Source organism: Myotis myotis, unplaced genomic scaffold (assembly GCF_014108235.1).
Source record: "Myotis myotis isolate mMyoMyo1 unplaced genomic scaffold, mMyoMyo1.p scaffold_m19_p_13, whole genome shotgun sequence".
Taxonomy (NCBI): domain Eukaryota; kingdom Metazoa; phylum Chordata; class Mammalia; order Chiroptera; family Vespertilionidae; genus Myotis; species Myotis myotis.
The window spans coordinates 17,396,251-17,424,066 of record NW_023416317.1 but is presented as its reverse complement, the minus strand read 5'-3'; the positions used below and the strand labels follow the sequence as shown (position 1 = coordinate 17,424,066).

Here is a 27,816-nt window from a genome sequence, read left to right as displayed (position 1 = left end):
GTGCCTCTGATTTTTTCCCCTTGAATGTTGGCAAAGGAGGCAAAACATATCAGGGTAGATGGTGGCTCTCTTGCTTGTGAATAGTTTCTAAGTGGCGACATATGCTCTGGGAATAGGCCCTTTTATACATTATTCATGAGCGGGATTAGATTTGGCTCTCATTCAGCACTTGAACAGCCTCTGCTGATAGAAAAGGAACAACAGAATTTCTCCCTATACACACTTCTCTGACATAACCTGCATCTTAAGAGAGTAGCTGAATTGCTTACAACATTGAAAGGCATATTGTTAGGTCATGGGATAACCAGGCAATCAGTATGCCTGGTTACCACTGTATTACAGAATAAAACTGTACTGAGTTTATGAATTAATTTCCTATCTTGACCAATAGACTAAGAAAAACAAAGAAATGTTGGAAGGTTCTTTGTAGATAATTTTTACAATAAAAAAAAAAAAAGGTTTTCCTGTATGTAATTAGTGATGATCAGGCTGCCAGAATTCCAGAAAAAGACACCCCTAATGATCACTTATAGCAAAATACTTCCCAACATTTAGCTGGATCTGTCTTTGGCTTGTCTAGGCTAAATTGTAAAAGATGTGTCCACACTGTCGGATGTCTCTTTTCTTGAACTTGGAAGTAAAGTCGTGAATGGAGTTGAAAGCTGGGGGAGAGATCCATGTCCTCTAATAACTTCACATGGTTTGGCTTTGGTAGAACAAGAAGTTAAGCCCCGCTTCAGCCACAGGTGGAAGAATGCTAACTTCCTTTTTCGAATAAAGAACCAAGCTAGACATTTCTATATACTTTTAAACACCGAACTTTCTTGTTGCAGAGTTAAAAGGCTGTCGGGGGTAGCTGGCAGCTGGATGCTGGTGCTGTTGGTACCATGGTACCTGAAGTGCACAGGCTGGTAGCCACACCTGACATTAACAAGTGAGTGGTAACCTCTCTGCCACTGGCTCGCGGCTACTGTTTCCATAGAAATGGCTGTCGGGATCAGTGGAAACGAGGTAAGTGAAAGTTTTCGCTGATCCTTGTTTCCATCAAGCTGACGTCTGTTTCCCTGGCAACAGCAGTGGACAGCAGCCAGGCACTAGCAACAGATTCAGGATCGCTCTCTCACTTGTCAGCTGTGGCTATCATCTGTCCCTGACCGAGTTCTTCTATCTAATGCCTGGCAAAGACCTCTGAGAGCCCAGGAGGCACCTCTGGCCACATGTGCCCTCCTGGGCACCCACTTTGCTGATGGAGAGCTCTGTCCTAACCTAAGGGGCAGCTCCATCAGCAGCCTTCCCTCCCCCGCACTCTGGTTGGTGGGTGTACAGTTCAGGAGAAGAGAGAGGTAGTTGAGGGCATCCGTGTTGCAGGGCAGGCTGTTTAGTCTGTTGATCTCAAGTCCTAGGGGAAGAGAATTCATCGCGGTGCTTTCATGCACAGACCCGGCTCTTCATAAAGCCGCCAGTACTTTAATGGTTGAAATTAAAGCCATAATTTTCCCGTGTTCCCTGTTGGATCGGTGGCATTAACAATTGCTATCACTTTTTACAGTGGGAGGGATATTTATGAATTTAATAATTTGACTTCTTGTGAGAAACATTTTTGATGATTGCCTCTAAGATGCTCTGCTAGTGTCAACCGTTGCTAGTTTACACCCCTTCTTCTATGTAATTTTTTTTTTCTTGTACAGGCTGATAAAATTGCTTACCGAGATCAAATATTGGTATAGCAAGGCAGCTCAGTGTACAAAGACTGGTATGTCCACAGTATAGGGAACTCTTTTTTACTAAAGTTTAGCACTTGATCCTTTCCTGAAGTTTCATTTTAATACTAGAGGCCCAAAGCACGAAATTCATGCACTGGGGGGGAGGGTGCCCCTCAGGCCAGCCTGCACTCTCTCCAATCTGGGACCCCTCAGGGAATGTCTGACTGCCAGATTGGGTCTAACCCAGCAGTCAGACATCCCTCTCACAATCTGGGACTGCTGGCTTCCAACCACTTGCCTGCCTGCCTGCCTGCCTGATTGCTCTAACCACTTCTGCCTGCCAGCCTGATCACCCCCTAACCACTCCCTTGCTAGCCTGGTCACCCCTAATTGCCCTCCCCTGCAGGCTTGGTCCCTGCAGCTGCCCTCCCCTGCAGGCCCAGTTGTCCCCAAATGCCCTCCCCTGCTGGCCTGGTCACCCCTAACTGCCCTCCCCTGCTAGCCTGATTGCCCACAACTGCCCTTCTCTACCAGCCATCTTGTGGCTGTGGGCGCTGCCATCTTTGAAGGTGTGGCAGTCAGTTAGCATATTCCCTCCTTATTGGCTGTGGGCGCTGCCATCTTTGAGGGCAGGGCAGTCAATTAGCATATTCCCTCCTTATTGGCTGTGGGCGCCACCATCTCTGTGATGGTGTGAGGGTCAATTAGCATATTCTCTCTTTATTAGATAGGATTTCAGCAAATGTATGCCCCCAAGACATAAGTGTTTTCCTGCCATATGAGAGTGTTCACAGGGCCCACACAGCAAAGGAGAGCCATCATTCCTGCCCTGGTGTGTGAAAAGAGAACACATAGGGAGAGGCACAGGATGAGTTGTTGGGCGCTGTCTGGTTTTAAACAAGATATTGTGAAAAATTTTATCAGAAACAAACCAAAGCTCTGAGATTCAGCAGTGTATCTCTGAGAATGCAATGAAGGCATGGATCCACAGCATTATGAGAAGTTAGACTGGCTCTCTAGAACAACACTGAGAAATTGTGGGTTTGTTTCCTGTGGGGGACCTTAATGACTTTGTTTTTCAACAGTGTGGACTAGGACAAGTATGTTTGGCCTGGAGGCAGTATTTGGGGCTGATCCAGTATCACCCAGTTGGGTTCAATATAGCAGACTAATAAGAAGCAGACAATCTTGCTAGATCACCTTTTCCTTTGTCTTAGACTTCTTAAGAAAAATCGACTTGAATTCCCTCATTTAATGATTTTTTTTCTGTGTTCTGATGCTTTCAGCTTACCTTAAAATGCTTCAGAATAGAAGATTGGATAGACAGGTGATAAAGAAAATGTAGAAAATGTTAATTGTGGAATCTAAGTGGTAGGCATTTGGGTGTTTACTATATAGTCCTTTATGCTTTTATGACTGTTTCAACATTTTCTTGATAAAGTTTTTGGAAACTCTGCATATAGAAACCACTCTGGCTGCAGCAGTGTGAATGGACTAGATGGGTCCTACAAGACTGGATGTGGGGAGACCAAATTAGGACTATTCTAATCCACTGTCATCCACAACATAGTAACGGCGCCGGAGTGAACCTTTTATCACAAACAACTGTAAAACTGGCAGTTTTTTTCCTCAGAAGATGGAAATAGGCAGCACAGGACTGGCTGCTTAAACACATAAAATTAAAATGACTGAAACTGGGATCCCTAAGAGAAGGGAAGCACATGAAGTGTCTCCCACAATTGTCCTGGTTTTCTGCCCGCATCACCTAGGATTGTGGCTCAGGAGGCAGGGGCAGCAGTCTATTTGCTGAAGAGGTAAAGAGCAAAGTTTGGGCTGCGATACAGCTGGCATTTTCAGGGCAGAGTATTGGGAGAGGTGTGCAGAGACGGGGCTCCAGAAATCTGAATGGGGATTCTCTTCAATATTTGACCATACACTAAGTTGCTCTGTACCAGGTGAGACTATTAGGGCTTGGTAAAGAATAGCTACTAGGAAGCTGTAAGCTACTGGAACTCTCAGTGCTGGTGGACAGAGAAGTTCTGACAGCTGGAGTAGCTTGACCTTGGTGAATGCATTGGACATCATTTGAGACCTCAGAAAAGCCAGGCATTAGAGGTGGGGCTACTTTTGCCCCGGAGTAAGAGTCACTCGAAACCTGTCTTCACAAATCTTATAAACAAGCATCACAAGGATCAGGCCAAGTGGCCCAATAATTAAACACCTGCCTAAACAAAAGTCAACACCCATTAAAGAAAGACAACAAAATGCAGATGTTTCCCAAATGTTTCCCCATCATTAGAACTATAGGATGTGAAAAGAAACAGGAAAACATGATCTATAATAAAGGGAGGGGGGAGTCAATAAAAACAAATTGAGAAATGACAGAAGTGTTGCAATTAGAAGAGACGTTAAAATTGCTATTATAAACCTGTTCAAGGAATAGAAGAAAAGGATAAAGATAATAAAGGAACAGATAACAGTTCTCAGTAGAGAAATAGAAACAATACAATATCTAAAATAAGTAGCAGATTGGAAACTCAAGGGAAGGAAATCAGTGAAGACTTTGTGATCACCAGAATAATAATAAGCAATCTGAGATAAGTGGAATTGGAGTCCCAAAAGTAGAAGAAAGAGACATTGGGGAAGCAAACAATTTTTTTCTTAAAGATAAAATGGCTGAAAATGTTTGTTAAGCTTCATGGCTTTGTGAATTTATAGTTTTCATAAAACTATTAATTCACAAATCCATGAAGCTTAAAAAACCCTAAGCAATAAAAAACAAAGAGAAGCACACCTAAACACATAAAATTAAAATGACTGAAACTAAAAATACAGCATTTTATAGCAAACCACTCAGGAAAAGACAGTTTCGTACTTGGAGAAAGTAATATTACTTAAGGACTTATTTTCAGAAATAGTGCAAGCCATAGGACACTGGAATGGCATCTTTAAAAAGCTGAAAGAAAAACAAGAATTCTGCATTCAGCAAAAAAAAAAAAAAACCAAAACAAAAAAACCCAAAACACCCAAAAAACAAAAAAAAAAAACCTCTTTAAAACGATAAAGAAATTTTTAGACAAAAGCCATGATGATTGGTCACCAGCAAGAAGTATTAAAGGATCAGACTAAAGAAAATAATACCAGGTCAAAATTTAAATATACATCAAAAAATAAGGAACACCAAAAATAGTAAACATGAAGGTAAAGATAGAATTTTCCTCATTTCTAACTTTTTTAAAAGAGAATCATTTAAAGTAAAAATACAGCTGGTTCTCAAATAATGTTTTGTTCAATGTCATTTCATTATAATGTTGATGAGATGCAGTAGGAATTTAACTCTTGTTTATATCAATTAACCCATGGTAAAATTGATTTTGTTATACATCATTTTGCTGCAGTTCCAAGAACCTATTGATAATGTTAAGTGAGGACTTATTGTAATAACACAGTATTATGGGGACTAGAACATGTAAAAGTAAACTATGACAATAGGACAAAAGATAGAAGGGAGCTAAATGGAACTTTACTATTGTAAAGTTTTACATTATAATATAACATGAATTAATATAATATAAATTAATGGTAGGCCATAATAAATTAAGAATGCATATGATAATCTCTAGAGAAATGGTTAAAAAATAAAACAAAGTGGTACTTAAATGGCAATAGAAGAGATAAAGTAGAATCCTAAATAGTAATGGTTTTCAATTATCTGCAGGAAAGGAATAAAAAACATATGGGCTGAATAAAAAAATCAATAACAAAATGTCATAAACCCAACCATATCAATAATTTCATTAAGTGAAAATGTACAAAACATTTAATTAAAAGGCAGAAGTTTTCAGACTGAATAAAAATGCAATATTTATAAATATAACAGATTAAAACTAAAAGAATGGGATAAATATGTTAATACCAAATATAAAAAATAGGCTATAATACAAGAAGTGTTCCAGAGAGAGAGATATCTCAGAGATAGAGACATTCCATCATCATAAATGGGTCAATTCATCAAGAAAACACAACAATTCTAAATGTGTTTGTACCTTATATGTTTGAAACTACATGAAGGAAAAGCTGTCAAAATTAAGAGATCAACATAGATAAAAAATTTTATAATCCTCTTTCAATAATTGATAGAGCAAAAAAAATGAAAAATTAACGCTAAGTATAGATAATACCTAAACACTTTGACCAGATTGACCTAATTGATAGTTATAAAGCACTGTACCCAGTACAGCAGAATATACATTCTATTCAAGAGTAAGTAGGACATTGACCAAGATAGACCATATCTGAGCTGTAAGAAAAAAAGTCTCACTAAATCTCAAATGATTGACATCTTACAAAGTATGTTTTTCTAGCAGCAATAGATTTAAAATAGAAATCAATAACAATAAGCTATCAAGAAGTCCACCAAATCTTTGGCAATTAACTAACACATCTCTAAATAAATTACAATTCATACAAAAATATTACAATAAAAATTAGAAAATACTTTAAGCTGAATGATAATGAAAATACAGCATTTCAGAGTTTGCATTATCCATCTAAAGCAGCACTTAGCGGGAAATTTATACCTTTAAATGCCAATATTAGTAAAGAAGAAAGGTTTAAATTTAATGATCTACATTCCAATCTAAGAACTGATAAAAACAAGAGCAAATGAAATCCAAGGAAAATAGAAAAAAAAATGAAGAACAGAAGTGGATAAAATAGAAAATGCAAGTAATAGGTAAAGTCAACAAAAACAAGTGGACTCTTTGAAAATCTTAAACTTGGTAAATCTCTAGTGAGACTAATAAAAAAATAAAGAGCAAATTTTAATGGCATTAGAAATGAAATAGAGAACAATACTGAAATTAAAGACATTAAAATAACAAGAGTAGGATAAACAGTCTTGTGACAATAAATTTAATAACTTGGGAGAAATGGGCAAATTTCTTGGGGAAAAAACAGCTTATCAGAACTTAAGAAATAAAAGGCTGAAGATCCCTATATTTCCTTTTTAAGTGTTATTCAGAATCATAGATCCTCTCAAAGAATATTGGTAGCCTAAAATGATGTGAAAGTGAACTCTGTCAAACAATTTAGAAATAAATAATACCTTTTCTAGAAAAAAATTCTTTTAGATAGTAGAGGAGGCGGGGAAATGTCCCAACTCATTTTGTGAGGCCAGAATAACCTCAGTAGCAAAACTTAACTAACACCCCTACTAGGAAAAGAACAGTATCCTTCTTTAATGTAGTTGCAAAAATTCTCAAATGTTAGCAAATTGAACCTAGCAATATTAAAGGAATAATAACACCTCATGACCAAGTGGGTTTGTACTAGAAATACAAGGTTGGTTCACTATTGGAAAATCAAACAATGTAATTTACCACATTAATAGAATGAAGGAGAAAAGTAGTATATCGATAAATGTAGACTATTCCATTTATGATGAAAACTCTAAGCAAGCTAGGAATATATGAGAACTTCCTTAACCTGGAAAAAGCCATCTACAAAAAATTAAAATAAACTGTAATCAACATCATACGTAATGACGAAAGACTGAAAGTTTTTTCTTAAGATTAGAAACAAGGTAATCATACCATAATGGCTCAGCAGTTCCATTTCTAGGTATTTTCCCAAGGGAAATGAAAACCTAAGTCCACAAAATGACTTGTATATAAATGTTCATAGAGCTTTGTTCATAGTAGCTCCAAATTGGAAAAATCCAGTGTCTATCAACAGGTAAACAGATAATGAAATCGTGTTCTGTTCAACAGGTGAATAGATAAGGAAATTGTGTTGTGTTCAGACATTGGAATATTACTCAACAATAAAAAGGGTTGAAGTATGAATACAATGAAGCTCAAAAACAGGTTGCTGAGGGAAAGAAGCCAGACACAAAAGAGAACATGCAGTGTAGTTCTGGTAGAGGCAAGATCAATCTGTAGTACAGAATCAGGTCATCGATTTCCCAGGGTGGGAGGAAGAGTGGTTGGGGAAAGGGAATGAGAGAACTTGCTGAGAAATACTATACATGTTCTGTGTCTTGACTTCGGTGTTGTTTACATGGTGTCAACATTAGCCAAACCGTAAACCTAAATTGTGTACATTGGATAAAATTGATTTTAAAATAGAATTAAAAGAGACTTCTGCTTCTAGTCATGATAGGATACCAGATACCAGATTCACCCTCCCACCTGAAACAACAAAACCGAAAACAGACAATATAGTATATAAAACAATGGTTTTCAAGACACCGGACATCAGACAATCCCGATCCCTGAGAAACACAAAATAAATGAGCTCCGTGGCTGTCACAGCTCACTGGCTTAAGCAAGAGTTCCTGGGCCCTGGCATACTGAGGGGAACCCAGGCAGCGTCTTCTCCCCGAGGTGAGGAGATGAAGAGTCTGTGGACACCATGGTGGCTGAGTGTGCAGGACAGAGTGCCGGAGAGGAAAGAACTCTAGAGATAAGCAGAAGGTCCCCTTAAGTGTTGAGAACGGAGTACTTTTCCGCACATGTATGTGAGGAAACTACCTATGGCTGGGGAAAGAGCATCCAAATGATTAGGAAGGATGCTGTTCAGTGCTCACACAGGGCTAGGAACATCGCTTGTTCTCACCAGCCAGCCTGGAAAAACTCATAATTTACACGGCATTGGGCAGAGTAAGGATCAGAAGGGAATTGCCTCAGTGGTGAGGAATTATTAGTCCCAGACTGAACATTGCCCCAGATTGACCTGAGGAAACATTAAAGCAGGTCCTGAAAGGATCAAACAGTTTGATCCAAGTTACCTAACTGCCTCCCGGAACAAAGCATGAGGTTATTTATAGGAATACAGAAAGCTCCAGCACCCGACAAGATAAAACTTACAATGCCTGGCTTCAATCCAAGGTTATTAGGGATGCAAAGAAGCAGAAAAACAGATGTTAGAGTCAGCAGAAAAGGACATAAAAAGGATCATTACAACTGTATTACATTTGTTCAAAATGTTTGACAGAGACATTGAGGATACAACCTCTCCGCCCCCCCCAAAAAGCAAGAATCCTAGGAGTAAATCTGGTGTAAGATGTACAAGACCACTTCTATAAAAAACTTTGCTGAAGAAATTAAAGGCCTCAAAAATGGAAGGGTATATGTCGTTCATGGATTGGAAAACTCAATTTATTAAGATGTCAGAAGACAGGTAGTATCGAGAGAAGGTGCTCTTCCTTGTAATGAGAGAAAGGAAGAGAAAACAGGGCAGGTGTAAGTTTGCTATGGTAGTGGGAAGCTGGGAGTCTTCCTGTCTGATTTCCTAGTGTTTCTGAGGCAGGAGGCAAGGTTAACTGCTGAGGCTGCGTGGGTAAGTGGCAGAGTTATATGTCTAAAGAGAGTGGGGAAGGCTCAAAATAGTCATTACAGGGAGTCAGGGAGTGAGCGGGCCAGAGAATCGAGGTAGAAGATAGGTAGCATTGAGGTCCCTTTGGAAGCTGGCGATGGCGGATCTATATTGATGGCAGTCTGTCCCATTGTATGACTTTCTGTAGCCATGCTTGACTGCTCATACCCAGCCGTGGAGAATAGAAAAGGAGTGTCTGAGCTCATCTGGGCTGACAGTTTTGCTCTCTGTGTACAGTAAAAAGAGGGAAGAGTGTTTAGGGTCTTGGCAAGAACATCACTGAATGGATCACTGATGGGTCATGAAATCTAATGTAGATTAAGAGGGAAGGAGAGGCTAATGGATTGAGAGAAAACACATTGTTAACCTTTTTGGACTGGTTCCAAAGAGGATAGCAGTATTTATAGTGGGAGTTGTCGAACAAGTCAGCCGGGGTGAAAGGAGGTGGTGGTCAGCAGAAGTCTTGAATTTGTGATTTGGGGTGGTAGAATGTAGGGTTTGACAGTGGAATTGGGTGGCTGAAGTAGCCTGGAGGAGAAGGTCATTGGAGATTAACATGTCAGGGAGTTGAAAAGCCAGGGGTTGGCTTCTGGAGACCCCTGAATGGTGGCAGAACTTGGGATGGAAAGGAAGGCTGGGAGTCAGGGGCCTAAGTCTTCAGTTCAGGAGAAGACAACCCAGAGGAAGGGGAGAAGGTCATGTAGCCCATGGGACCATCTTCAAAGAAACAGGGATTTCTTTATAAGAGGATGAGGGAGTATTGGTCTAGATGTGAAGATGAACAGAAACGCAAGGAGACCGTCAGCTATGCCTTGGGACCCTGAGGTAGGTGGGGTTTGAGGACTGCAGGGGCAGCAGAGTAGTAAGCTCAAGGGTGACCCAGGCTTCCATCCATACAAGGAGAATGGGGTTCCTTTGAAGAGTGAAGGGTTCAGGAGCAGCAATTCCAGAGGGCACAGGGAAGGGTTGACCAGTGACCCGGGCGGGGGGTAGGGGGGCAAGTAAATGACAAGGAAGTTCAGAGGAAGTAGGGGACAATGGTGCACTAGGTGATGGGGGATTGGGCATTGGACGTGTGCCTTGCACTTTGGCCAGACATTCGCTGAAGTCCTCAGTGAAGAGGGCAGAGGCTTAGTGGTAGGAGGTCTACTGATGGGGGAGAGGCCTCAGCTAAGGGGGACCCTGGCTCACTTGGTCTGGGGTGATGTTGTCCAGTCTCCAGTGTTCTAGGCTCACATAGCTTGAAGTTGTCAGAAGCTTCAGTCTGCACAGAGACGGTGTGGCGGTGCCGTGGTTGGCATCTCTGAGTGCTGCCTGCGCCTTCGGTGGTTCCTTTAACCGAGGGCATCACTAGTTGCTGTGGTTATTGGTTTCGACGTGTTGTAGTTGGAGGAGTGCAAGGTCAGCGTCCTGGCTTTGTGATGCCTGGAATCATGACGTCGGTCAATGTAATTCCCTTCTCCAACCAAGGTGTTCTCTCTCTGGACTTGGAGAGCACCACTGCTGTGTAGTTTCTTCTAGCGCTGTCCTGGGACCTAGGAGAGAAGTGGATGGGGAGGGACTTGGTAAAGTGAAGAGACCTTTCCCAGTGTGAGATGTGCTCAGCGTTGGCCAGCTTGCAGTCTCCTTCTAGAAGGAGGTTCCTGCAGGTCTGAAAAGCCTTCTTGTTTGCCATCTGAACACTCACTCACTGCTCTTCTCTCTGGAGTCCCACATCTTCCCAGGACCCAGAGTGGCACTAGGAGCACTAACGTAATTTCTCTAAGTCTGATTGTCATAAGAGTTTGGATTCAGGGGTAAAAGATAATTCCCTGAAACTCTGCTTTAAAATACATCTTGGTTTAAGTTACCTGCTGGCAGCCTTGGAGCCTTCAAGCATTCGGGGCTTTTCAGCTTCTGGGCCAGAGGCTTTTGCTGCCGCTGAAGGTTCTAATCCATGGGCGATCGCACATCACCTCCCCAGCGGAGTCCTGGTCCCTCCCTCGTCAGCGCTCAGCTGAGTGTCCTGTAGGACCACCTGTGCCTAGCAGTGTGCCCAAGGAGCGTAATGGAGGGTTGGCAAAGTCGAGAGAGCTCCCTTGAGGAAGCCAGACTCAGGTTGGGCGTTGAAGGATGGACATTTGTAAGGATGGGGAGCAAGGAGGGCACATTCTATACCCCAGAGTGTGAGGAAAGCAGGTGCACCACGTGTCTGGGGCCAGTGAGGCTGCAGGGCGTTGGCGCTGGCCTGTGAGCTGTGGACCGAACATGGGTGCATAGTTGGGAACACCTACTGAGGGAGGCAGGATTTCTTAATTCCTGGGAGCTGTTGAGGTGTTTGAAAATAAAGTGTTGGGCGAGAGCTGGGCCCAGAGGAGTTGGTGCCTCCCACGGTGGCACACACTGAGGAGAGCTCTGGGGTGGCCATGGTGGAGATGGACTGAAGAAGTTGATGCAGAAGATAGTCCTGGGCCAGTGCCTCTCAGCTGAGAAGGAGTGATCTATGGATTTCATTGGCAACTCTGGGCTATGGATTGTATGACAGAATGTTTTATTGCTTATAATTGTTAATATAGCAGCTGAGATATGCCAGGCACTGGGCAACTGCTTCATTAGTTTATTTATTTCACCCTTCACTGGTGTTTGATGAAGTGGCTTTGCCTCCATTTTACAGATGAGGAAAGCAAAGCTCAGAGAGGTTTATCCTTTTTCTCAAAATCACACAGCTAGTAAGAAAAATCCTAGTAAGGGAGGGGTTAACTCTCTTGTCTCCGCAGTTGGAAGTTCTTTCTGTGTCTGGTGAGGGGGAGCCCCCTGTGGGATCCCATCTACCAGACTGGGGATGTGCTGATACCTCCTGAGCTGTGCTGTTCTCCATGCTTTGTCAGTTTCTTTCTCTGCCTGGAATTAATTACCCAAAACAAAGTGGACTAGTGGACTGTGGAGGCTTCAGAGAAATTGGCCTCTTTTTCCTCTTAAAACTGGGTGTGAACAAGTTCCGTTCTAGCTCAAGGGGTCCTTGGGGATCCTGTTCCTGGGGTGGATCTCTCTGGATCCCTGCACCTCCCCTAGAATATGATGCTTGTTCCCTTGTTCTGAACTAAGCCTGGTGATTCAGCAAGGGCTCTTCCCACCCTGCCTGCCTTTCAAGGGGGAGTCCTGCTGGGAGGGAGACTCCATCTCCTCTCAGGACCTCTCACCAGGGGACTTGCCTTTGACCTGACCAGTGGGTGGGATTGGGGCTGAAATTCCTACAGGTATTGCTTTGAGGACATCCCAACAGGTAGGCTCAGGTCCAGCTTCTTCTCATCAGTAGTCAGACCCAGCCAGCGGATGTTTGCACAGGCAGGTCCAGCCGTGTAACCCACCAGGCCCTTCACACAGCAAACCATTGCTGCCCAAGTCCGCCATGCCCTGAGGTGGCTAGTACCTTCAAACATGTTTAATTTTAATGGTTCTGCCACCCTCCCCAGTCAGACTTCAGGTACACATTTTGCTTATTTTTCTTTAAAAACTGGAATCTATCAAGTCTACTGAGGTGTGTTTCTCAAGTGACTTTTTAAGCAGCAGAGTTTGAAGTCCATCATGAAAAAAGTATGATGTTGGCTTGGCTCATTTGATTGATGGATGAGTTCTTTCAGAGAAAGTAATGTCAGGCAAGAGAGCCCATGTGTTTTTTTAAGAATATCTCTTAAAATGTGTGTGTGTTTTTAAATAGAATGAAACAAGAAGTCTAACTTAGCATGCAACCTGCATGGATGCTTACCAGTGGGGGAAATTGTCTGGAAGGAGCATTGGAAAGTCTTTAGTAGCCATGGAAACCTGGTCTTCAAAGAGAGGACATTCCTCTGTCCCCAGACAAAGAGACGGGGCAAAGGAAAAGTGTGCTTCAGTCTAAGCAGCAAGAGGTAGTTGATTCCCATGCATGACTTTTTTTAGACTTGTACAGGATTCTGGCTGTCTTTCTTTTTGTTTCTTAGTGACACTTTTAGGCGATAGAAAGTTACATGGGCATTTGTGATCCAATACATGTAATGCAGAGCATCCTGTCCATGTCTCTGACATGACCATGAGCCTATGGTTCTATCTGTTAAACTTACTTAGCCTATTCTTATCCAGCAACTACTAATAGCCAGGGTTTGTGATAAGGAACCAATATACAAAGATAAGACAGACACAGCCCCTCCTTCACAGACCTTCCAGTCTAGTGTGGTAAAGAGAATATTAACTAACAATGGCAGGGCTATGAAATGAATTCTACACAAGTGAGACTCTTATCTAGGAGACTCTTACTAGTAAGGACATTGGAGAAATGTCCTTATAGGCCGACCCAGACAAGTGGGGTCATTGAAGGGCAATTGAGGCTTAGGGAACGACACAGTGGCCTAGAGATACAAGAGAGCTCTGAGAGAATGAGTGAACTTCAGGGCGGCTGGGGTACAGAGTGCGAGGACAAGTGGTCCGAAAGGACCAGGGGTGGTCAACGAGCACCAGACAGCTGGTGCATTTGTTCACTCCGTCCCCATCCCTGTTCCTGTGGCATAGGGTAAGTGCCACGTGCACCCAGCCCGCTCATCTGCCATTCATAGCGGACAGCTCAACCTAGTCATTAAAATCTAGGAGTCACCTACTTTGAAAATGGCTCATCTTCCCCAAAGATGGAAACTGTTCGTTATTTAATGCATCTTCAGAGACTTGTATGTCAACAAATGCAGTCAAGGACATGCAAGGGAGAGGGTTGTTTTGAGAAAAGCTCAGGACACCCAAACCGACAAAGTAGGAGGCACCGAATCTTCATGAAAGGATGCACCATGGGGTTTAGTTCAGTAATGAGTTCCCAAAGAATTAGTTATTCTATGTTCTGATGATTAGAAATAAGATTGTTAAAAATGCTCCTTAACGTATTTACTGTGTAAACAGGGGTCCTTCATTTTCTCTTGTCCCTTTTGCCAGCCAGTGACTGCCCTCTACTTGGCGGCCAATGCCTAGCTTGCCCTTGAAGGATGCTCTCCCAGGTTAGCGCTCTGCCCCTCCCTGGATCTTCCCTGCAAAGGAGAGGATCTTGTTGATGGAGAGCTGCATCCCAAGGCCGCTGCCCCCATCCTGGCCTGTTTGCCTCACGTAGAGAGAACAAGAACATACTTTGGCTAATCTTGGCTTTTTGTGGTTGATTGAGGGAAAGCTGGAGCAAAGTCAATGATTTGGATGACCTTTGAACTGAATCAGTGCCACTAATTTAAATTTATTTTTATTGTGAAATATCACACTTTATTGTTAATTTTTTAAAAACACATAGTTTCTTGAACAGAAACTGAACTTATATGCTTTCCAAAAATATTAGGTTTAAATATGAAAATATTTTTTGAACCAAACTACTTTTTCATCTGTTTTCTTTCCTTTATGTCTGTGTAGAGGAAATAATTTAGGTCTAAAGAAGACTGGCCTCTAATGATAAAAAATTAGTGGGTTACTCTTCAGTTCCCCCCTACTTTTTACCTTTTTATAAATGCTGCCTTTTTTTGTTGTTTTCTTTTTTGGGGGGAGGAGGGGAGTGAATTTCTGATTCCTCTGTTTTGCCTGAAATCTGGGACCTAGTGATTCTGTTGGCCTTGTTCACTGTAGGTTTTATGCTTGTTTGTGTTTGTTTTCTGCGTGTGTATATATTTCAAAGTATTTAATTTGTCTAAATTTTATTTGTGTGAGTCGGGTTAGAACAAAGAGCATTGCAATCCATGAAAAAAGCACTATCTCTAAATCAACATGATTTCCAGTGGCCCCTTTATTTTATGGGGCATCCGAGAACTAACACATTCCAGAGCAAACAGTGGGTCATCCTTCGGCATCTGTGGCATCTGTGGCCCTGCACTGCCTTTGAGTGCAGTGGCTGGCTTCAGGCTCGGTGCTCTCCCCAGCAGAGCTGATGAGCCAGGGTTCCCAGAGAGCAGGATGTCAGAGCCCAGAAATTCGGGCAATGTCAGGGTTTGGGGAGTTCTCTGCATGTGCCCAGCCCTTGGGAGTAGATAGGGGCGCCCAAGGAGGAAGGCTGACTGGGTCCAGGCACAGAGAGTCTTTACTGGGCGGTCTCATGGGGAGATGAGCAGAGAGGGTGCTGTCACCTTTCTCTGAGCCTCTGTTGGGCTGTGGAAGAAGATGGGATGTGGGGTAAGCAGTGCATTCCGCCCCGCCCTCTCTTCCTGATCCTGACCAATAGCGTCCACTCTGTGCATCTCCTGAGCCAGGAGACAGAGGAGTTGGCATCCCATGGAAAGAGCAATGGTTAGGAGCCCCGGGGTCCCTGTGTGCGGGGCACATGTGTGCGGGGCACATGCGTGGGGCCAGCGCAGTACCTGGTGGAACCCCAGTCTTGGTCTTTGTGAGACGGAGAGAAAATCCTCCTCCTGCTTGTGCCACACTGAGGTCGCCAGGGGCCTGTGGGACAGTGCATCAAAGACGGGTTGAGGGCTCCAGATAAAGGTTGAAACACACGAGAGGTTCGTTTCTGTTATTACTAGAGTGAGGGGCCGTGACCCAGATGGGCTCTCCCGCAGGAAACCAGGTCAGCCCCCAGCAGCGAAGGCCCAGATCCTGCTGTGGCTGCCGTGGGTTGACGGGTGGGGCCAGGTCTGGCGCAGTCTCTCGTGAAGGACTAAGGTGGCGGTGGGCTCAGGTGGGCATGTCTCAGGGCCCTTCTCTTCTCCATCTGACCTCCTGGTCACCCTTCCTCTGCCTCCCCGCCTACCCCACTTTCTTTCCTGAGCAGGTAGGCAAGGGATGTCTGCATGGCAGGTGGGCACCCTCTGGCCCTGCAGGAAGGTCCGTGTTAACTGGGTGACAGCATGGGGGGTGCCAGACCTTGGCACCAGCACAAAAAGGGGTGGAGGTGAAACTGCCCAGAAAGTGGGGGTGTTTGGGGATCAGCAGTGGCAGGCTTCCCAGGGACTTCTCTGAATTATAGTGTAAGAAAGATGGGAATTTTATCAGAACCAAGTTACTGTCACCTTGCATTTTTATTGACGTTGAGTCTGCACAATCTCACTCATTGTTTACTGAATGCCTTCTGGCCTCCTCACCACCATTATCTCCTTATTCTGATCTCATCTTCCCAAGTAACTCCCCCAAAACAAAGCTGATAAGGACTCTCTCCTACCAAACTTCTGTTGGTTCCCCATTGCCTACAGGGAAGCAACCCCAATATCTTAGTTTGGGATTTAATGCCTGCTTTTGAAACTCATCCCTTCATACTCTGCCCTCTCCTTCCTCTGCCTCCGATGTGCCCGTGTTGAAGTCCTTAGGAGGGTCATTCAGGAGCTAGATGGGCTGGTGTGACCAGCCTTCCAGAGCCTCAGTTTCCTCAGGGTCTGTACCATGAGGGTAAGAACAGCCCCTCCCTCACAGCAGGCCCTCTCCAGGGAGGGTGGGGGCGAGGCATCGTGCTGGGCTCTGCTCCGGATATCGCACCGTGGAGGCCAGCGGGGAGAGGGCACACACCTATCTGTGTCTTGGCGTTCAGTGAGCAGAGTGCCCTGGTGATTCGCGGGGGGCAGGACTCCGGATGGGGTAGCCACAGAAAGCCGGGTTTTGGAAGATGAGCTGGAATTAAAGATGGAAGACAGCTGTTCAGGTGAATGGCATTCTGTGGACGGAGGCTCAGAGCGTTGAGGAATCGAGAAGAGTGAAGCCAAAATACAAGGTGTACATTTATAGGAAGGGGAAAGCAAGCTGGCATGTCCTGTGGGAGAAGGCTAGACGGCCGCATGCCAGCCTGAAGCATTTGACCTTGATTCTTGAGGGCGGCGGGGAGGAGCCACGAGGCATCCTGAGCAGGACAGCACCAGGATGAAGTCAGGTCTGCAGTAGAAACCAGAAGCCAAGAGGGAAGCAAAGCCAATGACATGCTCTGGCCCCGGCTTCGTCAGGCGCTGCGGTGGATGAGGTGTGGGCGGACCGGCCCCATAAGGCGCTTGGTAGTCATCCAGCTGGCAGGGAGAGTCCTCCCTGAGAAATTGCTCCTTCCTAAGTACATGGACCTGGAGGGAAGATTCTCTAACAACCTGGAGACAGCCAATCCACCACCCCGTGAGGCCTGTAAATGATAAGAGAGAATGGCAGGCTGGTGGCGGAGGCTGCTCCAGACGGCATGTCTGGCTCAGTCACACTCATTTCATGCTCCTGGGAGATCTCAGAGCTGTGGGCTGGCTGTCCTGATGCATTCTGGCCTCGCAAGGATAGGCTTGTTCTGTTGTGTGCATTTGTTTTGTACCCAGACTTCCTGCATGGCTGCTTAAAGCGGGGGGGCTCCTGGGGGAGCCGGAGACATGGAAAGAAAAACTTAAGAAATGGACAACATTGTCCATTCGAGCAAGGAGCCTGCCATCTGGCTGGTGAGCGGAAATGAATACATAAAATGCAAATTTGCATTTGTTTACCATGGTTACAGTTTCCAAACCCTTAAAATCGTTTTGTGTTTCAAACTACAGTAATGTTGTAATAGCACAGTGAACAGCTATAAGAATAGCACATCTATCCTTTATTTGAATTCACTTATTAATGATGTATCTCATGTGCTTTTTATTTGCCATCTATAAGAGTGTGGACTGATTTTCAAAAATATTTTATAATTTATTACTACCCTTAGTTAATAACTTTTGGGGGGCAAACAATCACAGATTTGGCCAGTGAGAGGCACTGCTTTGGCTCCTGTATCCTTATGGCATGCCATCATCATGTTTTTATTTGCTTATTCGGGTGTGTTTTTTAAAAGACCTTCTTTGCTTGTTTTGTGTTGTGCCTATCCTGCCCCTGAATCAGCCGTTTCCCCAAAGACTACTGATTCCTTTTCATGGGAAATGGTATTAGAGACCAAGATCTGGGTGCCCGTTGTGCTCATACTACTGGGTATCTTTGGTTCTAGGTCCTTTCAATAGACAGAGGAAATATGTGCATTTGCATACACAAATGCATCCTTTATATTTAGAGACCATCAATTCACACCAATACCTCCAGTTCCAGTCCATCCCAGAGGGTTCTCTCCCACGTTTCTGTATCCCTCCTTCCACAGTGAGAACCCTGGCTCCCAACCACATTAACACATGTATTCATTTGTCAGGTCCTGTAATGCATCTGAAATAATGTCAGCATTGTTGTGACCATATTGCTTCCCCAACCCAGCAAATGTCCTAAAAGGAGTTCAGCACTAACAGTTCTTCCCTCACCCTGATCCTGCCCAAGACTGAGTGCCAGTCAAATGATCATAAGCTACTTGATTACTTTTGTCTTTCTCCCTCAGTGTGGCTATGGTTTCATTTGAAATACAATCAGATACATTTGCCTTTTTATAAATATTTTTATTGATTTCAGAGAGGAAGGGAGGGGAGGGAGAGAGAGAGAAACATCAATGATGAGAGAGAATCATTGATTGGCTGCCTCCTCCATGCCCCCTACTGGGGATCGAGCCCACAACCCAGGCATGTGCCCTTGACTGGAATCGAACCCGAGACCCTTCAGTCCGCAGGCCGGCGCTCTATCCACTGAGCCAAACCAGCTAGGGCAGATGCATTTGTCTCTTAATTTGCTTCTGCTTTAGGGGTATTTTCCCTCCATCTCATACCTGTTCAAAACATTTTAACGTATATAACATTAACATGATTCTAAAAGTCAAAACTATAAAAACAACAGCTATACTTAGAACTGCCACTCCTACTTTGTCCCCTCTACTCCATTTGTCCCTGTCCCTTATTTTCTGCTTTATCCTCAGAAACATCCTGTAGTAACATATGCATGTTTCCGTATTTCCTCTGTCTTGTATGCAAAGGGTAGCACGCTGTGTGCTTTTGGGTCCAGCCCCTCCTATATCTTTCTTCATTGGATTGCACCATAAACAGAATTCGGATCTGGAACAAGTAGGCTTCTATCACACGTGAGTTGTCAGATCTCCAGTCACTTGTAAAAGTCTGATGGTTCTACCAATAGCTTTGTCAGATCAACTTTTGTAATAGTCACTGTTATTTTATCCCTTAGTAATAGGCTCCTAAAATGAGGCATTCTTACACAGAAGGGAAAACTTTTGTGTGAGGTTCAGACAGAAGTCCCAGGAATCAGGTGAGACTTTCTGGCATGGCAGGTCTGTTGTGATGGGGCTGAGTTATTTCCACTGAGTGAGGGCAGTACAGGGTGGACAGGCACCTAGGGGCTCCTCCACGTCCTCTGAGCCCTGGATCTTATGTGTCCTTTCGTGCTTCTCAGTTCTGCAAGGGTCATATGGCTTAGAGCCCAGGCAGAGCTGTTGGCAGTTTCCCTCCCTTTGGTGTTTGAGAGAGCTCCTCCAATCGCCTCTTTTAGGCCCAGATTCCACAGCTAAATAGTATACATTTGAACTCCACATTTGTACAGGGTTTTGTGAGTGCCACAGAATCATCTCATTGAATGTCTTATTTAATCCGTATGAAACAGGAGAGCAGGTCTTGTGTCTGCTTTGCACGTGAGGAGACTGAAGCTCAGAAGAGAAAAGTGGACGAGCTGGCTCTCCATCCGGGCCTCAGACACAGCGCCCGGTGTGGTCTGGGAGGACTGAGGGGGCAGCCGGTTCATTCCCGCACCTCCTCCTCCACCTGCCTCATAGCCGGCAGCGGGAGGCTCATGCCCAGTACATCTTAGTTCTGTCCAGATCAGTGAATGTTAATGCCTACTAAGTATTCGGCCCTTCGGAACTGTGAACGTTTTGTTATATGAACTTTTGTAACAGTGACTATTATTACTTAAAATAAAGGGGCCATAAGCCAGGACCCGGCAGTCTTTTTCATTCTCAGAAATTTTAGTCATAGTAAATTTACTCATGCATGCTGTTCCACGCCCCAACAACCAAAAATGGGCAACAGCGATGCAGCTTGTTAGAGAGGGGTTTCTGTATTCCTAATGCAAGAAAACTTCATAAAATATGATATTAAAGCAAACCTCCCTTACATTTCAGGGTAACTGTTTATTTTTTTTTAATTTATCAAGATTGTTGAAAGTATTAGAGTTGCCTCTTCTTTCCCCCCATAAACCCTCTCCACTTCACATCCACGTCTCCCAGGCCTTCACCGCACTATTGTCTATGTCCTTGGGCTATGGGTATATGCATATAAGTTCCCCAGTTATTCTCTCCCCATCCACCTCCCCACCCCCACCTTCCCTCTGAGATTTGCCAGCCTGTTCCATGCTTCTGGATCTATTTTGTTCATTGGATTCCACATATGAGTGAGATCATGTGATATTTCTCTTTCTCTGACTGGCTTATTTCACTTAGTATAATAATTTCCAGGTCCTTCCATGCTGCCTCAAAGGGTAAGAGGTCCAGGATAACTCTTTCACTATCTTGGTCATTTTGTTTTTCAAGAACTCAGGTCGGATATGTAACTGAAATAAGAATACGGTGTTTGTATGTAATCGTGCACGCTTAGTGCTCTAAGTTCAGAACCAGAACATGCCCAGAGATCTGTACTTGGATGCTCTGGGTAACAACGGGTTTGAAGGCCCGCATGCTTGTTCCTTACAGTGTGCTTAAGGAAACATTACATAATACGTTTTCATGTTGACACATGACGCTCCAGGGCCTCCTCTTGTTCAGGGATGTGATTCTGGATTGGGCGCGGCTTTTCCGAAGTTCACATGAATTTGGGGAATCTACCCAGGACCGAGTTCCACATGTCCTGTATCTCTCTGACCACACCTGGGCCCTCTCGGGTCCTTTCTCAGGGTATGGTTTGCACCTTCTTTTCTGAGACACCAGGTATTCTCCCCCGGAGGAGAGGCCCCTGAGCGGGGAGTGCAGACATCATCTCGGGGTCCTCACCACCTTTGCTCCCCTGCTGGCCCTGGAGGGCACTCCTCTGGGATCCGGGCCCAGGAGGCAGCACAGTCTTGACCTCCTCGCTCCCCTGAGGGTGACCATGGGGACGGACCAGCCCTCACAGAGCCAGACAGAGGTTCTGGAGCATCAGAAGAGTGGGTGATGAGCAATGAGCGTGTCCTTTCAAACTGGGCAGAGGGTGAAGCCGTGGCAAGGATGCCAGTTACTTAAGTACCGGCGTCACTGGCTATTCACATATCTGTTCAGCCCTCGACAGCCCAGAGTGGAGAGGGGGCCGAGGAGAGAGAATGGGGGTTGGCTTTCTGTAAGCAGGTCGTTTCCCTTTGTCATTGGGGTGGGTTAATGAGGCCCCTGAAAGGGAGATGTGCTGGCTTTGGATTGGGAGGAAGGCAGAGGCAGGCAGATGTGACCTCGGTCGGAACCCAGGGGTCTGTGTGTGGACGCTGCGCTGCCTGGAACCTCATCTTTCTTAGCAGCTTTTCCATGATACTTATTAATCCGCAACTCACATAACTTGGCTCCTGGAACAATTCTCGGCTGGAAAGGCAGATGGTTCCTTGTAGATGAGAGTGGGCAATCGTCCGCCTGACTCTCAGGCTTGCTGAGCAATGCGGGGTTCTGTGTGCGCATAGATGTAGGAGTGCAGACACGAAGGCGGAGTGAAGGCGGCCAGTTGGGAACATGGACACGTCCGCCAAGCCTTTCCAGGGCAGGTGCTCCTCTAGACGGGCAGCAGACCGCACTGCCTCTCACCTCCAGCAGGAAGACTTGGGAGCAGATCATGGCAAGCAGCGGGGTTAAGCAAACAGTGGTGCCTCACCAGTGCTCCGTTTCCTGGCTGGGACGGGGGACTGGGGCTGAGGCGGGTCTCCCCTGAGTCTGTCCACTGCTCTCCGGAACCTGTGGGTGGTGGGAGGGAGCCCGGACCACTCCGCCTCTCAGGGCTCTTGTATGGGACAGGGGCGCACACATTAGGAATGTTCTGGAACTATTGCAGAAACACTGACCTGGTGCTCTCTCTGACTGCACCTCCCCCCCCCCCCCCAGTCCTTTCTCTTTGAAGTGCGATGCCTGCTATCTGAGGAGGCTGACAGGGCGGGGCGGGGAGGGGGTGGCAGGGAGGGGGCACCTCTGAGCTCTGAGTCAGGCCCCTGGGGTGGGAGGTGTCAGGCCTGCCCTGATGGCACGTGGTGCTTTTGGCCCAGGCTCCTTGGGAATCTCTGGAATCCTGGAGGGAGTTTGTTGGCTAGGAGCGGGTGCATGTGTGTGGGGTGGTCTCTGCAGCTCTCACACTCACCGTCTTGCTTGGGAAGCCACTGCCCTGTCTGTCCACGTGTGTGGCCCTGTTGCTGTGCTCGTGTGGCTGCACTCGTGCCGTGTGTCCTGCCACGAGCCCTGGTGCCGCAGGGCAGACGGCTCAGGCTGCGGGTCCCCGCGGGGTCCTGACATGTGCTTCTTCTCTTGCCCCCCTCAGAGAATTCTCAAAAGAAAGGGAGAAGGCGAAGGCCCGGGGTGATTTCCAGAAACTGCGGGAGAAGCAGCAGCTGGAAGAGGACCTGAAGGGCTACTTGGATTGGATCACCCAGGCGGAAGACATTGATCCCGAGAATGAGGAGGAAGGAGGAGAGGAAAGCAAGCGAAATAGTATGTAGCGCCTTCCCACTCCTGACCAGTGCGTGTGCGATGCAGAGCTGCCCGGCAACAGGCCTTCCTGCCCCCTGACCCGGCCTGAGACCCAGGGCCCCTCAGCCATCGGTTCCCTCTGCCTGCACGTCCGAGAGCACAGTGCATGTACCTGCCTCTGAATTTCTGCCAAGAGGTGGATTTTAGAGTTGTTTCTGGTCATGTGGCTTTACGGTGGCAGAGGGTCCGACAGACTCACCCATGGCCTCAGGGATTCAGTAAGCCCTTCAGAGCGGGACCAGGTGTGGGAAGAGACCATAGGAGACAAGGCTGTGGTTCCTCCCCTTAGTGAGCAGTGTTATCGGAGAGCAGGGGCCCTCTCTACCCCTCTGTTGCCTGAAGCAGCTCCCACCTGTGCCAGCCAGGGGAAGCCAAATGCTTGGGCCCACTCGGGGCTGGGAAGAAGCCAGTTCTGGGCAACGTTAGGAGGCATGTGAGCCAGTGTGGCTGCTGTGGAGCCCACCCCTCTGGGTCCCCACACGGACACCAGGCACCCTCAGTACTTCCTGCAGTAACAAGGCCCAGTGCTCAGTCGACCACCAGAATTCACTGTCAATGTCAATCAAGACCATAGACATAGTCTTACCATAGACTCTTCTCACAAGCGTGCTCTTCCTCTCCTGGGGCCACCTGTGCCTCGGGTAAAGTGGGTGCTGACATTTAGCAGTGGGTTTGACTAAGATGTTTGTGATTTGTTTCTGATCTAGAATAGTTGGTAGTAAAGACCAACAACCCATTGCAGAGGTGTATGTCCATCAAGAGGTCTGGGAGACCAAGCTGGGCACTACTTCTCAGAAGACGGCCGAGGGAGCTCCAGTGAGTGAGCCCCTCAGACGTCATGCAGTCGTTCCTTCATTCAGCAGGGCCGGTGCTGATGCCGGGAGGACTCCTGAGATGGAGAGGCTGTGTGCTCCTTCTGCAGAAGGCCATGCCTGCACACACACAGGTGCAGTAAGGAGACAGACACAGGTTGGAAGGGAGGCAGGCGGTGTGCTGGGAGGACTCCTGAGATGGAGAGGCTGTGTGCTCCTTCTGCGGAAGGCCATGCCTGCACACACACAGGTGCAGCAAGGAGACAGACACAGGTCGGAAGGGAGGCAGGCGGTGTGCTGGGGGCTGAGAGGAGGAAGGGCTGGCTGTAGGAGAGAGCTGTGGAAGCACTGGACCTGGGCCCTAAAGGTCAGATCTGAGATATGTCACAGCTCAGTGTCAGGAAACATTCTGAGCCATGGCAATGGCATGAGGAGGACATCGAGGTGGGCAAACTAAGGCTTAAGGAGGAAGCGATGGGCTATTGGTTTGGCCGGAACCCAGAGGGTGTGCAGGTCAGGGAGACATGAAGCAGGGAGAGTGAGGCCAATCTGTACTGCTTCTGTAGGCAGTGCAGTGTGGGGGCTGAGGGCCATGCTGGAGGGGATTCTTTTCTTGACTGAGATGGCATTCGGTAACTTCTAGCCCGGCACTCTGAGGCTGTGATGCCACGGGGAGTGAGGGTTTCCTGCTGTCATGGATGCAAATGATCGCTTGAGTCCTGTGTGCCAATGGGGGAGCCATGGAGTGCAGGCTGCTCTCCTCTCCTCCCCCTCCCTGCTTCCTCCAGGTCTCACCCACTGCTCCTCAAGGAAGAGCCTGGTGTTCACCACCTAAGGATTAGGAAATTGCAGGGGGATTTCTAGTGCTGACTGTGCTTGCCAAATTTGAGATCAGAGTTTATAAGCAGAAGTTTAAGTTCCAAGCTCGGTGGTGTCCTCTAGGTGATTGGGTATAAGAGTGTCTGCATGTCCTCGGCACAGCACTCCCAGATGTGAGAGCCAGCCTGAGTCCCCAGGGCCTCCCCACCTGCAGTGTGGCGGGCAACTTGTGTGCAGCTTGGGGAATGCCTGCCTTGCTCTTTCCCTCTTCGTTCCCAAACCCCAGCACTGCTGCTGCCCCCTTCTCCTAAGCCCAGCCCCTAGCATCTTGTGTGTAAAATGCTGAAGGCACCCTCCTTCTTCTCAGCAGAGTGCCTTTCTTTGCTCTCTTAGGCGTGTCCTGTAGGGAGCCGTGCGAGGCGGTCTTGCAGGCTGATGGCCTTTCATCTCTATTGCTCCACCTCCAGAAAGAGACAGGGCCCCATGTGGTGTTGGCAGCCTCAGTTGTGGTGGGACCCTTTTTATGGCCTGTGATTGGGGAGTAGGGATGTTCATGGATTTGAGGCATTGCCTCTGGTAGTCCTGCGGGTCCACGCTGTGTCTTAGCCCAGCATTTCCTGTGTCCTGCTGCTGTCCGATGACACGATCAGTGCCTCTTCCATTGGAGACCTTGCCGTGGAGGGAAGACGGGAAAGCGGAGCCTCAGAGTAAAGCAGTGGACAAGCTGGCGCCGTAGTCAAGGGCCAGCAGCCTGCTGTGGGAGCCAGAGGGCTCAGCGATTCAGCTGGCGGGAATGCAGGGAAGGTTCCGTGGAAGAGGTGGGGATCCTGCTGAGCTCTGAGGGGTGAGCCTCCTCGCTTTTCAGGCTGAGGAAAGGGCATGAGCCAGGTGAGGAAGCTTACAAAAGTTGAAAGCTCTTAAATGCATCACTTAGTAAGATAATCAAGGAAAGAAACGCCCTTCAAAAGTTGTAGATCAGGGGTCCTCAAACTTTTAAACAGGGGGCCAGTTCAGGCCGTTGGAGGACCAGACTATAGTTTAAAAAAAAAACTATGAACAAATTCCTATGCACACTGCACATATCTTACTTTGAAGTAAAAAAGCAAAACGCGAACAAATACAATATTTGTATTTGCATGTGGCCCGCGGGCCTTAGTTTGAGGACCCCTGTTGTAGATCCTCAGAGTTCACTTTGTAGCGGGGGCTCCCAGGCCCCTAAAGCTGCACTGGGTCTCAGGATCGTCAGCCTGGTGGCTTCTGCTGCCCACAGTGATGCGTGATGCTGCCTGCGGAGCCAGCTGGGCAGGCGTCTGATCCAGAATAGCACATCCTTCGCGGGGCACCCTGTTATTCGTCAGCCTCGTTTGCCAGGTGCTGTGGTCTCCCGTGGAGCGAGGCTCGCAGTTTTTCCTGAGTCATCAGAGCTCAGAGCCCTGATGATTAGGGTTGGAAATGCAGACATAAATCTCGGGCTATGGGAACACGTTGGGGTGTAACTGACTTAAGAGAGCCCCACTCTCCTCCCAACGAGGCAGTGGGCCTCCCTGCATGTATTGTCAGCAGCTCAGACCTGGAAAACCATCACTGTGGGCTTCCCTGCGACCTCCTGTGGCTACTCGCCATTTTCCTCTTGTCCCAGCCAGAAACCACAGGAGAGAGGGTTTCCACAGGCCCATGTAGTCTTCTTCACCAACAAACAGAGGTTGACTTGCCACCTGCACACCCAGACCTGGTCTCTGCCACCTGGTAGCAGGCAGAGAAGTGTGGGCATGGCTGGTGCCAGCGAGCCTTTGGGTGTGTCAGATCGATGCCCACATACCTCACACGCCAGCCTGTTCCTGCCTTATGTCTGGGGAAGGGGAGGGGATGCCACATAGGGCTCCTGACCTTGCCCACACGCTTTAGGATGCTGACTTCACCAACTGCCCTTCTCAGGTGGGGACTGGATGGGATTCCCCAGACACTGAGGAATTAGGTGACAGTGTGAGAAGTCCTTCCTATGGCCCAGCTCAGTTGAGAGGAGCAAAGGGGAGGAGAGGAGGCCATTAACAACAGCAGGAGTCACGAGCCCACGGAGGGGGCGCTGGGCTGGAGGTCATTCTGATGCCCCTTCCCTGGAGCTGGCTGCGGCTAAGTTTTGTGACTTGGAATTTGGACTTGAGTGTTAGGCACATTACCCAACGTCTCTGAGCCCCATTTCCTTGTCTGCAAGAAGGGGGTCAAGATATTCGCCCATAGAGATGTCATGAGGGTTAAAGGTTCGATAGCTGGAAGGAGCCACCACAGCTGTAGGTCCATGCTGCTGCTCTTGTCATCAGACTGCAGTAGAACTTGACTGAAACAGAGATATTTTTGCAGATGCTACTGGACCTCAGCCCAGCCTCAGGGTGAGGACCCGTTTTAGGACCAAGTCCCTACACTGTGCTATTTAGAAACTGTAAGGTTCCCAAGTCGTGATGGAGAACAAACTTGACCTGGTCACTTTCGAGATACTGTGGCACAGCTTTCTGGCTCCCGAAGCCCATCTAGTGGTTGATGCTTCTGTCAGAGGACAGATGTCAAGTGTTTGGACCTGTGCGCATATTATCTTTTCTTTCTGATCTTCTAAATGTAATTTTCTGCATCGTGGTACCCAACTCTGGCTGTACGTGACAACCCCCTGGGAGCTCGAATGCTTCCCGATGCCGCCCCACCCCCTCGCTGATTAGTTGGTCAGTGATGGGACTCGATGTGACGTGGCTTTATGTACAGTCTCCTGGAGGTTGCATGTAAAGCCAGGCTGGGAACTCCTGAGTGCTCCCCACCCCCAGCCCCACCCCCACTGAGGAGCACACTGGCCTTGGCTGAACCTTGAAGGAAGATAACAGAGAGGCAGGTAGTCCCTCCGGGGCCGTGTGGTGGCTGCGTGGCTGGGGCCCTGGCTTCCTGCGTTCACAGGCCACTTACCTAAAATGTCAGCCCCACGCATTTGCTGTTAGAAAGCTGGTATCACACAATTAATTGAATGGGCAAAAATTTCCTTGGAAGTTAGTTCCTGAGCATTTGGGAAATTTTCAAGGATAATTTAACTTTTTGCTGAGCTTCAAATTCCGTAAGAAACCCTGCCAAATCTCCAAGCGATTTTTTAGACGTATGCAGCTGCTTCCGAGTGAACAATGGGGTTTTTCTAGGGCCATTAAAATCTGAAAGCCTAAAATTCTATTTTAAACTCTTCTCATTGTCAGTGATTAGTCTTAAAAAATGGCATTAAAAATAATGAAATGGTTTTAAAGGAGCTCATTCTGAAGTTGGGGCCAGAAATCCGGGCCAGTTCACGGTGGGAACTATGAGTGATCGACAATCCCCGTGAGAGGCGATACTGATGCTCAAAGACAGGGCAGGGATGCCTAAAGCTCCACCTCTGAGCGCAAGGAGAGCCTGAGACTTCCTCAGGGGCCCAGACAGAGGCTGTGAGTGCCGCCCCTGCCCGCCTCCCCTGGGACCCTGCCCCTCAGGCCTCAGGGCACAGGTGGCCATGGCCATCGCCTCCCTTCCACACCTGCCACCCCGATGACTTTTGGTGTCTGATTTGAGGCTGGGCAGACAAGAGTGATGG

The 27,816-nt window shown here is 47.0% G+C and overlaps 2 protein-coding genes across 2 annotated transcripts in view; both read left to right on the top strand.

The window, feature by feature from the left end:
• The window catches only part of LOC118668585 (voltage-dependent L-type calcium channel subunit alpha-1D), a 287,039-nt gene extending 264,480 nt beyond the window's left edge, over positions 1-22,559 (top strand). Inside the window, exon 9 of the mRNA XM_036333801.1 lies at positions 22,382-22,559. Coding sequence (XP_036189694.1) covers positions 22,382-22,559 — 178 coding nt within the window. The remainder of the gene's footprint in view (positions 1-22,381) is intronic.
• The window catches only part of CACNA1D (calcium voltage-gated channel subunit alpha1 D), a 105,282-nt gene continuing 99,855 nt past the window's right edge, over positions 22,390-27,816 (top strand). Inside the window, 1 exon segment of the mRNA XM_036331883.1 lies at positions 22,390-22,551. The gene's annotated coding sequence lies outside the window, so the exon portion shown is untranslated.